The sequence below is a fragment of the Macrosteles quadrilineatus genome, unplaced genomic scaffold (assembly GCF_028750875.1).
Source record: "Macrosteles quadrilineatus isolate MER2022 unplaced genomic scaffold, UCM_ALF_1.0 Scaffold_3__2_contigs__length_128488019, whole genome shotgun sequence".
NCBI lineage: Eukaryota > Metazoa > Arthropoda > Insecta > Hemiptera > Cicadellidae > Macrosteles > Macrosteles quadrilineatus.
The window spans coordinates 63,459,657-63,474,190 of NW_026542596.1; the positions used below are offsets into that span (position 1 = coordinate 63,459,657).

The following is a 14,534-nucleotide window of genomic DNA, read 5'->3' on the forward strand; positions in this document are numbered from 1 at the left end:
AGTTTGTCTGTAAACTTATTCCCGTTTTTAATTTTTGATGTAAAAACTGATAAGTTCTGGTTGGCTGGAAATCTTTTATCTGGTATATCATTATCATGATTATTTTGTCAACAATATCGATCAGTGTACCCGGACATGAACTATACCCGAAAAACGAGCTTCAAAATTTACAATGGGATGAAAAGTCTACTTGTGTTGGTTAGTCTATTTCTTACGTTTTCTGTTGCGCAAAACATTGTTTAGGATTGTTACCACTCAAATAATTATACAAAACCTTTCGTAATAAAATGATGCTATATTTTAAATTAACAGATGTAATGATGTAATAAACGTTTGTACAGTATCTTTTAGATTGCAGTAACTCTGATATGATCAATAATGAGTGAGGAGTTTTCTTCAGTCCATGTTGCCTTCCAGTTTTCTCTGTCTTGCCACAGTTTCAGCATCGCCTGAAATAATGTTTCATGATAATTATAAGTAAAGTTTGTGATCCTATTTTTAACTGAAATTTTAAGTTTTTTGGTGTAGAGTAATACTAATTAGGTTCAGAGTATTATCCTGAGGGGTCCAGATCTGAGTTACTGAAAATCTGCCTGTCTTAGTTTTCCAGGTTACCAGTATAGTATATTTTGTATGCAATATCATACTTTTATTCTATAGGAAAGCCTAGTGACTATAAAAAATTGACTAGATGGGAATTGTTTTAAAAAGAGATGGAGTCTAGCAATCTAACCTAACAAAAAGAGTCCAAGGGCTGACAAAAACACAGATAAAAGATCACCAAACATCCTAATATAGCTTATCTTTGTTTTGTGATCTTTTATTTGTGTACTAGCAGAGTACCCGTCCTTCGTACGGGGTTGGCATATAAGTTGGTAAAATGCTTATTGCAGTTATACTCAAGCTTTGCGTTTGCAATTGGGGAGGACAGATTTAGATTAAATTTGCTTCTTTAAATTTACAGTAAACTATGGTATTACACATCTACCATAGCCATAATGTTCTACCTCTTCACCTAAACAATAAAACAATTATAAAAAATTCTCAAAAAATCACAAATTATTAATGACATTAAAACATAAACATAACTGTAAACAATCCTACTTTGACAGTTCTCATTGCGTATCACAGTTTTTTGTTGCTGCTTAGTTCAAATTATAGGTCAGCCGCTTAGAAAGCGTCCTCCTCGTAGCATTGGTGCGAGAGAGAGATACCGAGCTGTGGGAGTGAGACAGAATATGGCTCTTCCCCCACTCCACTGCCACCCCACCACCACCCTTTATTTTATTTTATATTTTATTTTACCAAATCATATGTTTTCTTATAATTTTCCAAAGACTTTTGAATGACAATCATTAGGAATCAGCATTGAATATATAACACTATTATTTAGTTTTATATATCCAAAATAGCGTTGTATTCAACACTGAATGAATATACTGTAGTAGTGTTATACAATATAACACTACTATTTAACAGAAAAAAAGTAAAGCAGTAAATACTTGATTGGCTGATTGGAGGAGTGGGGGATGTGCGTGCACACACCTTCTTTTATACGCCTTGCCATCCCGGGTCCAGAGGTATTACCATGAGTACTACGATGATAGCTTATACCCTATATTCACTAAAAGGCCGTCACTAAGATGTGTGATCGTTACTTGCGATGGTGGCAACACCATTATAGGCTAATTGCAGTCGCGTTATTTGCGTCTTACACAATCGTGGCTACATCCGCGATAATCTCCTGCGATTACCTCAGCTTCCATGACTCTTTGTGATTGCGGCTATATCTTATTCGTGGCGAGATTCGTGATGATTGTCCGTTTATGGGCTGTTTTATGGGGTAAAAATAGGGTTTTCCCATTTTTGACCCTAAAAACGCAAAATTTCACAATTTCTTTCTAAACCATTCTGTAGAGCTTAAAAACAAATAATTTAGTATATTGAAGCGTTATTATGCGCCTAATGGTTACGAGAAAAATTTTAAAAAGTTGTAATTTTAAAATTCACGTGTTATTCTTATTGAGTCAACTGTTGTAGTTTACTTGTTTATGAACTAATTTTGATCAAATTTGGAAAAAAAACATTAATTTCTTACTAAACTACAGTACCTTTTAACATTTTACATAAAAAACACAATTTTTTACCCTTCCTTGTTTCAGCAAACCTACTCGTTAAACTAATTCTATTTAAATAGGGAATAAATGTGATATTGTTGAGGAGACATTTTAGTGTAAGTTCAATCGGGCAAATGGAAATTCGCTAAGTCTGCAGGCTTGCCGCGGCGGGGGTATTTTATTGTTAGTTCTGTACGTCCAACTGAAGAGGTTATGTTTTGTTTACATTTTGTTTCTTGTTATTTCAGTAATTTAAAACCTCATTTAACCAAATAAAACGATTTAATCATAAACAATAACTGGTCTTCTAGTTATATTACCATATAGTAAAGCACAAATCATGAAAATAACCCTAAAATAATAGAAACAAAATGTTGTCTACCCCAGCGATCAGTGTGGACGTACATGAACTAGACACGAAAACAAAGCTACAATATTTACAATGGGATGAGGAGTCTACTTGTTTTGCTTAGTCTATGTTGCAACTCAGTGGCAGTTCCGTGCTTTTATTTATTAATTCTGCATGGAGAGGTTCCGTCGTGATTATCTGTATGGATAAACACCATTAAACAGATAATTATTCTAACTAATCTGTAGGGATGAAAATTAACCTCAAAATTCGTGTAACTGAGCAGTCAGACATGTTCGGCAAGCCGCTTGTTTTCGGGTGGGCCTGCGAGGACTGTTTTCCACAGCAGTACGAACTCTGTCGAATGTTTGTTGTCTGGCATTCGATCTGACTTTGGTCGGCCTTTCAGCTTCCTTTTCAACGCAGAAGCCGTTGTTCTAAAGTTAGTAACCCACCGCATTATTGTTATACGCAACGGAACATCTCCATGTCGCCTTAATTGAAAGAATGCACGAAACTGCTTATGCTGCTGAGTTGCAATGAATGAATTCAATACTTTTTAAAAACGACTCCATAACAACCGCACGTAGCTCAAGCGACCACTGCTCTATGACTAGAAAAAATGGCATTGTGTAGGCTTTCCAACGAGCATACTCACACCACTTTCAGACAACCTGTCGCTGAACAGTGCTCTGCAGAAAATGGTTCGGTTTTTTGCCGCACCCTGTACTGTATAACACTATGACTATATTCAATATTGAATACAACACTATATTGGATATAAAACGCTTAATAGTGTTGTATATTCAATGCTAACTCGTAATGATTGTCATTCGAAAGTCTTTGGGAAATTACAAGAAAACATATGATTTGGTGAAATAAAACACGTTCAGCTTGCACGTGACGTCACTATCCACACACCTTGTGAAAAAGGCCATTGGCGGAGAGGGGGAACGTACCCTCCCTCTCCGTTACCTCCCCTACATGCGCTAAAAATTTCGCGCAGGTCGTTTTCTAAACGGCCGACCTATAGCTGTTAACATAAATGCAAAAAAATTATAGTGCTGCACCCTGTTGGTAAATCTTATAACTTTTTTATGCTTTTGCATATCATGGAATCAACTTTCTTAGTTGACTGAAACAGCTGACTAAATGTTTAATTCCCTTTAAATATGAACGAGGTGTTAGCCCGTCCTACGTACGGGAATTCAGTAGTCAGTTAAAACCGTGTACAATTCAGATCAACTAGTTTACACATATAAAGACAAAGTTTCTTGCAGTTTTAATGTGAAAAATCATCTTGTAAACAAATGCTGTGTGACCAAATATGTTTTTATTCCATCATAGGCCTACACGATATGCATTTTAAATCCAATAATTTTACAATAAAACACCAATTCTGCAATTTTTACGATGTGAAAAGTGTTGAAGTGAGATTTGCAGCCGATTCGCACAGACGCACACTGATTATAAGTAGCCTACAGTAGGGACAGTAATAGTCAATTGAGAAGTGTATAGACCTAGTCAACGATACCACCTTCCATAGCATACCTGCCTCTTCCATAATTATTATCACCACAATACAACTACTATATACAATTTCCAGTAGGTCTGAATAGAAACGACCTAAAATAAAACGACAATATCCAATAAAATTTACAGTACACATAATTTAACTTAGGTGTCCTAACATCAACACTAATCGTCAAACCTATCCTTTATATCAATTTCAGGGTCGCCGGAATTTTATCCCCCTGGAATTTTACCCCCTGGGCAAAGCTGACGTCACTATGACGTAGTAAGCTGAGTGGCCAAAAGTTTGTTCGCGGCCGGAATTTTACCCCCGCGGATTTGGAAGTCTAATGAAAATAGCCAGAGCGTGATTAATTAGATTAGATAAAAACCGGAATTTTACCCCCTGTCCATATAACTAGCGTTTAGACAACTGAAGATGTACGGGCCGGATTTTTACCCCCCGGAATTTTACCCCCTGGCCAATTTTAGAAATTGAATGATTGATTTTCTTATTTCTGTTTTTAATTAATTGTAAACATTTCATTATTTAGTCGCCTATCTTTATTTATTTATTTTGTAATCTAAACTAAGTAAACAGAATTCGCTGTTTAATTTTGATGTTCGGGATTTGCGTTTGGGGCCATCTGTTGGTTAATAAGTATGTAAAATAAACTGAGTAGCTCATTTAAATGATAATTGGGTGAACAATAACAATAGTTGGGTGATTCATAAAAAAACAATAAGGCATATTTTATTTTGTTATTGTTACAATACAAATGAAAAACATTGTTTTACCACGGTCGTATAATAAATCTTCGAATTAATTACCATTCTGATGTTTGTTTATACGTCATATTAATCAACAGTTGGCTTCAAAGATCGAATCCTGATACTCGAATCTCAAAATTAAAATAAAAAACCTGTTCGATTAGTTGATGTTACAATTATTACAAATAAATTAAGATAGGCTACTTAATTATAAAATGTTCACTATTAAATTAAAAGAGAATGAAGATAATTAATCATTCTCACTAATTTATATGTCTGGCCAGGGGGTAAAATTCCGGGGGTAAAAATCCGGGGGTAAAAATCCGGGGGTAAAATTCCGGGAGTAAAATTCCGGGGGGTAAAATTCCGGAGGTAAAAATCCGGGCCGTACACTTTAGGTTTTTATAATTTGATGTGTTCTGATTAAATTCACAACTGTGAAAATATATGTTTAATTCCGCACTTAATGCATCGAGCTGATGTCGCGAAACTCAAAAGTTCGCGGTCGGAATTTTACCCCCTGGTTTGTGACGTCACGTTTGCCCAGGGGGTAAAATTCCAGGGGGATAAAAATCCGCTACCCCCAATTTCACTGCATTAATTGCTAAATAAATAAGCGTAAACAAAGAAAAGTAAAAACAATAACAGTTTGTTTTGAAACAGCTGTTTGATTCAAATAACATTCATTTGAAAAAAAGAACTTGTCACATGTAGCAGGAATATAAAAAGTAAACACGCTAGTAAAGCTAATGACGTAATTGTCAATGTTTATTATCCATACCGTTATCAGTTCTATCCTTGATAATTACCCACCCTCATTGAATAAATGTACATCGTAATTTCCCATATTAGTTAATTTAAACTACAATATGTTCATAGTTGAAATAAAAGTGATATTTTCACGTTTGGGGGCTCTGATATAGGCGCCCCCAAACGTAACCACAACTGAACACGATTTCATAAAAGGATGGTTTGTCTAATTGCAGTATCCTAGGTCAATTTGACGTTGTGTTCAATCTATGTCATCCATCTGTTTATCTTTGTATAAAACCCGGCTGAGGTTGTGATGGTAATTTAAAATCGTGATTCCTGATTTTTCTTGATCTTCTTTTTATGACATCAATATTTCCGGGCCTAATCCAAACAAAGTTAAAGCAGATAAACATTAATTGTAAACAAAAAGCTACCATGAAGAATTAAAACATTGTTATTTTTCTAATCTTTCCTTGAAAAGTGTAGCAGTAAAATAATTTGCATTTATCCTTTTTTATTAAGACTCGTGTACAGAGCCTTGATTTGTACTGTAGTTCAATTAATTTTGGTTAAAACTATGGTTTAAACTGTGGTCTAATTATCTCTACAAATCTTACTTAATTCCTATAATCAATGACAAAATAAGAGTAAATAAAATAACCTCATATAGGTAAACCGTTTAGAAAACGACCTGCGCGAAATTTTTAGCGCATGTAGGGGAGGTAACGTTGAGGGAGGGTATGTTCCCCCTCTCCGCCAACGTCCGTTTTCACACTGCAGGATCTATTTTTTCAAATTTTAACATTAGGCTTATGGGATTAAAGTAGCCATATGACAGTTTTTTGTTTACAAGAAAAATGTAAACAAGGGAATCATAAGGTATTTTCAAACTTTCTAGACTTTTCTTTTAAACGTTTTTAAACCATTCCTATGATTTAAATAAACAAGAAAATGCCGTTAAAACACTTTTTTAAGGCGCGGAACTCACTGAAAATCGAGAAAATATACGGAACTACTTTCTCAATGCGCAGAGCATAAACAAGGAGCGGAGGGATACGGACCAGTGACTACTTTCTTGGGAACCTATTTGTGTTGCCAGCTGATCAGAAACAGCAAATGTTAGAAATCAGGACTTAATAAGCGATATATCGAACCGCATCGAAATCGATATTTAATCCGATAATACATCACAGGTTATATTATGTTGAATTACATCGACGGTGCAGTCAGCTATATTACACTTATTAATAAAACGCAGATTGAACACTGATCTAATTTAGGCATGTGGGGAAGGTAGGTCGGGGTTTATGAGTATTCATGACTACATTAAAAGTTTTGAAGTAAAGTTAGATTAGGGAGGTAAAGTGTAGGTTATAAGTAGGTGATCGAGTTGTTTATTTGTGTTGCACCATATAACTGGCTTTCACCTATCTGAAAGCAACCCTAGTTTACATTTTGATCAGCTGTATAATTTAATTGCTGTTAATATTTAAGCTGCAATTCAAAGAAATGCGTCCTACAAAAAACTAAATCTTTAGAAATTAATCACTGAAAGAACCCATGAAACATAAAAGTCATAGAACGCCACCGAGTAAAAGAAATAAAGATAATATTTTTTAAGAATTTACTATCGTTATTAGCCTGTATAATGAAGAACACCTAGGCCTACAAGATTCACATTCCTACCAAAGATGAACGAGGATGTTAGCCGAAGTGCTACAATTTTTACTAGGAAAGATGGAAATGTGATCATTGCAGAGGAAAGCCCTATATGGGAAATTCGCAACAATAACTATATAACTGTATTCACAGTTCCGTTTAAGTAATGCCATTGACTAATATACCAACAGGTCAATGGTAATGTATAGTCAATGGTAATGTATAGTCAATGGTAATGCTCAATTGTGTTTACGCTAGTGACATCATTAGTTATGGTACATACCGTTTCTGTTTTAATAATCGTGATTTAACATCTGTTGACAAGCATTGTTGTGACGAGTCAGTACGACCCTGCGCTGAATCCTCCACGCGGACTCTCTTTTTATGTCTCGAGATTTCCCCCTTCATTTTGTTGAAAGTTGCAACAACGTTTATAATTGTTAATATTTAGTGATAGTTAGTGATAGTTTAGTAGGTAGGGATAGTTTTGTTCAGTTATTTTATAGTTACGGTAGCTATTTAATAGTAAATCGTTTTTTGAAATTGTGGTAGATTGGTATATGACCTGTGTTTGTTGACAAACGTAATGGCGACATCAAAATCTTCTTCTGTATCTGGTCGACCTCTTGGAGAGCAGGCAAGAGAAATTGTGTATAAAGTTGCAGAACACTTGAAAGGAATGAAGAAAGAACATGATTTGACATTTAATTTGGCCGAGGAAACATCAACAGCTACAGGTATTGGGCAAACCCTCGTAAAACAAATTATTCGTGAGGGAAAAAGAGCGATTGAAATCCGAGGACAGTAGACCTTTTCTACACCTACAGGCAAAAAGACTGAAAGAAAAAAAAGAATTGAAGTTGATGATTTTACTAAAGCCGCTATTATAGGTCTCGCCACCCTAAGTTGAGGCAGCCCAGACGGACGGGCAGGGTCATTATCGGCCGGTCCCGCCCGACCCTTTATAATCCGATTAGTGACACTTCCGAGAACGCTCTAGTTCCATAATTGTCATTATCAAAGTTAAAAACCGATGTATAAATTTAGTCTTTTACATTAATAACGTCGATTTAACAAACATTTCCGTTTTTGTCCCATCAAAATCGGACAATGTTTACGGTTTTTGGATTTTGGGATCTACACTACTTTGTTTTTTGTTTATAGCTCACAAACCGTAACATTGTCCGATTTTGATGGGACAAAAACGGAAATGTTTGTTAAATCGACGTTATTTAATGTAAATGACTAAATGTATACATCGGTTTTTAACTTTGTTAATGACAATTATGGAACTAGAGCGTCCATGGAAGTGTCACTAATCGGATTATAAAGGGTCGGGCGGGACCGGCCGATAATGACCCTGCCCGTCCGTCTGGGCTGCCTCAACTTAGGGTGGCGAGACCTATAGAAGGAAAATACAGGAAATGTACATCTTAAAAAAGAATTGCCTACTGTGAAGACACTCATTTCAGCTCTTGAGGAAGCAGACATTTTAACATGTGGAAGGACGTACTTCAGGGCCGGATTTAGCATTTTGGCGCCCCTAGGCCCAAATAATTTTTCCGCCCCCTAGTCTGGTCACAGTTTCTTTCCTACAAACCTTTATTAAAAACTATATAATTCCTATTTATAGGCCTATGTTAATTGCTTAAAACACCACTCCTCGTCGGAATTTTATAATTGCAAGTTTTTTGAAGAATTGTCTTGGTTAGCCTTAACAAAATGCCGTCTTAAACACTTTTGTCAGTTTTATACTTTTGGCAAATGCTCACGCTTGTGGGACTGAAACAAAACAATCCAAACCACAGAGCATTCCTGCAAAAAAGCATATCCATTGATTCCAATTTCAGGCCCCAAAACATGAACGCCATAACAGTACGTGATACCATAGATTAAACATAGGCCTACTACTTTAGTAGATTTGTCATCCTTAGGGATTAGCTGAAAACAATTCTTTTTATTTAAGTTATTTAAACCTTGTTTGTTCAAAATAAAACGATGTAATCATAAACAGTAGGTCGTCCCCAGGTTATATTACAAGAAATTAAAACACACAACATAGAACTATCCATAAAATAATAGAAACAAAATTACGTGAAAAGTAACTTCCAGTGTCACCAACATATATGAACTAGACATTAAAAACTATATTTAGATTAGAATTAACAATGTGATAAAAAGTCGACTTGAGTTTATGGTTAATCTATGGAAGTACTGCATCCAGATTATATTTGCAAAGCAAAACAAAGCAATAGTCCCGCCGACCATAATTATCCTCAGGTCTAAGCTGAGGAGAAAATGACACCATTAATGATTTCTTTGGAGGGGATTTAATTTTTCTAAAACCTGTTGCAAACTCAGATAAATATTTTTTCGTTATTGAATTTTAGATAAATTGATAAAGATAAACTTATAAAAGACAAGATAAACTTATCGTATTTTTAATAGGTATTCAACAAAACGTATTATATATTTTAACTTGACCCTGCAGGTAAACTGATCAAAAGATTAGTTAATGATTTTTACCTACGACCGTTTTTTAAAGTAGCCATTTCAGTCCAGTTCTTAGAATTGAAAAGTTTCACTTTACAGCTGTTTACTTTCATATCCGCATAGTTTCATTTCATATCCGCATAGTTTTCTCATATCCACACAGGTAACGGACCAATGAGGTTCAAGTATTGAGAGAAAAGAATTAAAATTGTAATGCTTCGAACGTCAACTAATCAGCTGATCAGCTGATCAGTTGACCAATTTAATTGTTGATCCGACTTGTTCATGTTGATACTCGCGTATTCTTAATTAAGTTGGTGGAAGTCCAAAAACAAATTAAATATTTGCCAAATTGTACCTGATACAATATTATTTATGGTAAGAATGCTGCTAGCAATGTAATATTTAACGAAGTTTAACAAACACGTAATTACAGGAAATCAGCTGATTATACAACAAGTCGTTGCATCACTTTCAGTGGCAATGACAATACACGAAAACATAACCTCTCTAAAAAGTTATCAGTAGTTATTGTTAGTAATTAAATCCAGATTGATAGTAATTAAAAAACGGTCGTAGGTAAAGTAGTGTACGCAACTCGCGTTAATATTCTTTACGACACTCGTAGAAGTTTTTAAGGCACTCGCCAAGGCTCGTGCCTTAAATTTTCTACTCGTGTCGTAAAGACCGCAATGACTGTTTACGTAATCGTTGCGTAAACTACTATTTTTTGTGAGGTGAGGGTGGTAAACGGTAATATCACAGACAATATAATACTTTAACCATTAAAGTATTATATTGTCTGTGATAATATGGTGTCTAGTACGCATGCGCCCCCAATCACTCCGATCAGTAGCGCCGAGCCAGCATAGTGGCAGTGCAAAGATTACAGTGGCAATACGATGAGTACCGCTCGGGCGCTTGACAACATCCCTACAGCCTACTCCTGTATAACCAATGTTCGTTACCAATGTTGTAACGAAATTGATGTGTAATGTTGTAACAGTAATATAATTATAATGCTTTATTGGCAAGAGTTCTTTTTTATCAACTCGCAAAATATGTTAAGCTATGGCTATTTATTTTATTTTTAGATATTAAAAAATATTTTTCCTCTCGGCCGTGCGCCCTCTGGGAGCTTGCGCCCATAGGCCCGGGCCTACCGGGCCTATTGGGAAATCCGGCCCTGACGTACTTAATATCTGTGTTAAAACAATTGGGCTTTAAATGGGTTAGATGCCAGTCTAGAAGAAAACTATTGGTAGAAATCCCTTCAACCGTTGATTGGCGAATTCGATATTTGAAAAAAATTAAGAAATGTAGATCAGAAGGCTTTCCAATTGTTTACATCGACGAGACTTACGTTAATGCGAACCATACAGTAAGTAAATGTTGGCAAAGTCCTGAGGAACCCGGCGTAACCAAGGCTGTTGGGAAAGGCGAACGGCTGATAATTGCACACGGTGGCGGTGAAAATGGATTTGTAAGGGACAGTTTGGCAATTTACAAAGCACATAAAAAAACAGGCGATTATCATGAGTCCATGAACTATGAAAATTTCAATAAATGGCTTGAAAAACAACTGTTGCCGAATCTTGAAGAACCAAGCGTTATAGTGATGGACAATGCAAAATACCATTGCGTAGAGGAAGACAAAAAACCAACAAGTGGTTCTTTGAAGAAGAACATTCAAGACTGGCTTCATAAACACAACATTGACTATGACGAAAATTTTACCAAAGTAGAACTTTTGATGTTGGTGCAAAACGTCCAGAGGGAGCCGGTGTACAAAATAGACCAGCTTATTAACAATTTTGGACATCAAGTGCTGCGACTGCCACCATATCACCCCGACCTCAACCCCATTGAGTTGGTATGGGGAGCTATAAAAGGACAGGTAGGCTTAATTTATGTTTTATTATTGTCATATATTTTATAAGTGTATTAAATTTTTTTTCATAACTCCAATCCGGTTGTCGAGGAAGAGGCAATATGAAAATAGGTGGAGTGCGTTTAATATATTTGTTTTTAAGTACTTTTTAACACAACAGTATTAAGCCAACTACACATAACCTTTTACGGGAATTCCTATATTAATATAGCATTATAACACATAATTGGTTTGAATTATAATAACAAGTTATAGTATTTAGTATAATTAATAATTAATTATAGTACGTGTAGGCTTAATATATATAATTGTAACAGTATAAAAACCAACGTAAAATGTAAAGAAATTACGTGTTCGTATGGGATTTAAAAAGTATTTATTTATACAGGTTGCTAAAGATGTAGCTGCAAAGACATTGGACCAAAAAATGAGACTTTGTGACAGTCTGTTTACGTCATACACTGCAGAAGAATGGAAGAAATGTTGTGAACATGTCAAAAAGGTCGAACAAGATTACTGGGAAAAAGACCATATAATAGACAATGAAATCGACAGACTGATAATTTCAGTAAACCAAAATGAATCTGAGGATGACAGTGATATCAGTGATTTCATTACCGATTCGGAATAGAGATAATATTTAGATCGTCGACATTTGGTTTCCACTATTAATTAAGGTATGTCGTTTATTTTATTCTCAAACTGAAAATTATACAAATTAATTTGTATCAATATCATTCAATATGATGCATACTGTACATATGGTTCACATTTATCAAAGCTTAAGTTCTTCCAATAACTGATCAACAAATATATCTATAAAGGTAGTCCGTGAGAATCATTAGTCTATTCTATTATATTAGTGTTCTTAAGCTATTTATATTTATGTGTGTTGTGTTACCTAACGATGGACTTAGTCCCAAAGAATTATTGTAGTTCAAAAGGAAATAATTATTGTATTATTGTATTCAACGAGAGCGAGGTGCCAGTCCGGTAGCAGTACGCGAGTACACTGCACTCTGCAGGGTTGGTTGTGTTTGTGTTGCGTTGTGTTGTATCACTGCGCGGTGTTCGGGAAGGTTGGGGGTTGGCGGCAGCGGAGTGGGGGAAGAGCCATAGTCTGTCTCACTCCCACAGCTCGGTATCTCTCTCTCGCACCAATGCTACGAGGAGGACGCTTTCTAAACGGTTTACCTATAGTACCATAGTTTATATTTAACCAGCTGTTAGTTAAAACAAATTATATTGCTCTAAATCAAATCAATGATTTCAAAGATTGCTTTAAAAAATAATTTGAACATCCTAGTATTTTACAATGTATATTGAATTAATCTGTCATCCTCTTACAGAAGAATTGAACGTATCAATGATTAGCATTACATATAGAATAAAGAAGTCAACCCTTGTATGTTTTTACATTTTTATCCAAATGCTGAATTTGTGACACAAAAGCTGAATGTTTACAGCTGCTATGATAAGCAAATTATTTTACGCCAAAAGCTAGTTTAGAATCTTAGCGTCGACTGCTAGACTTTAAAAAAATTAAAACTTAATTTCTAAAAAACTGGGGCCCTAAACTAAAATTATGGCTTCGACATTCCCTAGTTCTCAAAATTATCTTTCTTTCAATACAATAATCATAAAAATCTGTCGAGTGGTTGATTCAGAATCGTGAAATAAAAAAACACTGTTTCGTTTTAATATTATAGATAGATACTCATAAGGTTAGCATAGAGAACTACAGAGCCACTGGGGCGGAGCCCGAAAGGATTTTTGAGAAAAATTATGCTTATATGTTAATCAGGAATGTGAGTTATCATCATGCCAAATTTCAGCCCAATCCGTCCAGTGGTTTATGCGTGATTGAACTTCAAACAAACAAACAAACACACAAACTTTCACATTTATAATATTAGTAAGATTTACAATTAACCCTATTTGTTATCAAGCTAGCTGAATTCTTCACCTCTTCTAAATAATTCCTAAACAGCCACTGACTTACTGGGTAACTTGGTAATCAAATCAAATCAAATCATCTTTATTCATTTTTTGTATTTATGAATACATTGAATAGAGTCAAATCTTACAACTAATGTCCTTAATTAAAATATGACTAGTGTACATGTTGCTCGAATTCGAGCAATTGCAAAGTATTATAGGAGTTATTTCAAAACGAATAACAGTCATATTTACAATGAGTTTAAAAGAGTCAACTCAAAGATTAGGTACCGGCGTGTAACTCAGAACACGATTATCTTCGTTATTGATAAACCTAAAGAATTCTGGCCGGTTTTCTCCTTCTCAAAATGCCTCGATGTACAGGCAACACAGGTCATTGATAGATGGCCAATTGAAAACGAAAAGTCGTTTTGGATTAGTGTTAGGGTGCATTTGTAACCTAATAGTTGAGATTGTCCAGGGTCAGGTGCTGACTGTGATGAGTTAAGCCTATTACGCGCCACTGTTCTGTAGCTGCGGTCGTTATCACGATTACGCCTCCTGTCTACGTTTCGTTGTTGTCACGTCAGAGGCATTTAAAAGAAAAAAAACAACAAATAAACAAATTATAGCTACACAAAACAACGATAAATTCAGAAATTTAAGTTACAATCGTGCTAACACGATCCGTCGTAGCGGCACAAAACGACGATAAATACACAAATTTAAGATACAACCATACTAACACGATCCGTCTTGGGGGTTATGTTTACACAAACACAAATAGTAAATATTGAATTGAAAAATAAATAACAGCAATTAAATTATACAGCTGATCAAAATGTAAACAATTATGTTCTTCATAAAGATAACATGGGAACTTTCAAAGCCACTGGGGCAGAGTCCAAGGGACTTTTTCAGAAATGTAAGGCCAGTTTGCAAATCTACGCGACACGCTCTTTCCAATGAGACACCAACGGATAAAATCGGTTAAGAAATGGTGGAGGAGTTCAACCGACAAAGTTTCATGTAGCGTATTAATTATATAGAT

General features: G+C 35.3%; 1 protein-coding gene across 2 annotated transcripts in view; it reads right to left on the reverse strand.

Moving 5' to 3' along the window:
- Nucleotides 1-295: 295 nt before the first annotated feature.
- The window catches only part of LOC128988606 (uncharacterized), a 57,484-nt gene continuing 43,245 nt past the window's right edge, over nucleotides 296-14,534 (reverse strand). For both annotated transcript variants that reach the window (XM_054410047.1, XM_054410048.1), the window contains one exon: nucleotides 296-449. In XM_054410047.1, the coding sequence (XP_054266022.1) occupies nucleotides 348-449 (102 nt within the window). In that variant the 3' untranslated portion in view covers nucleotides 296-347. The remainder of the gene's footprint in view (nucleotides 450-14,534) is intronic.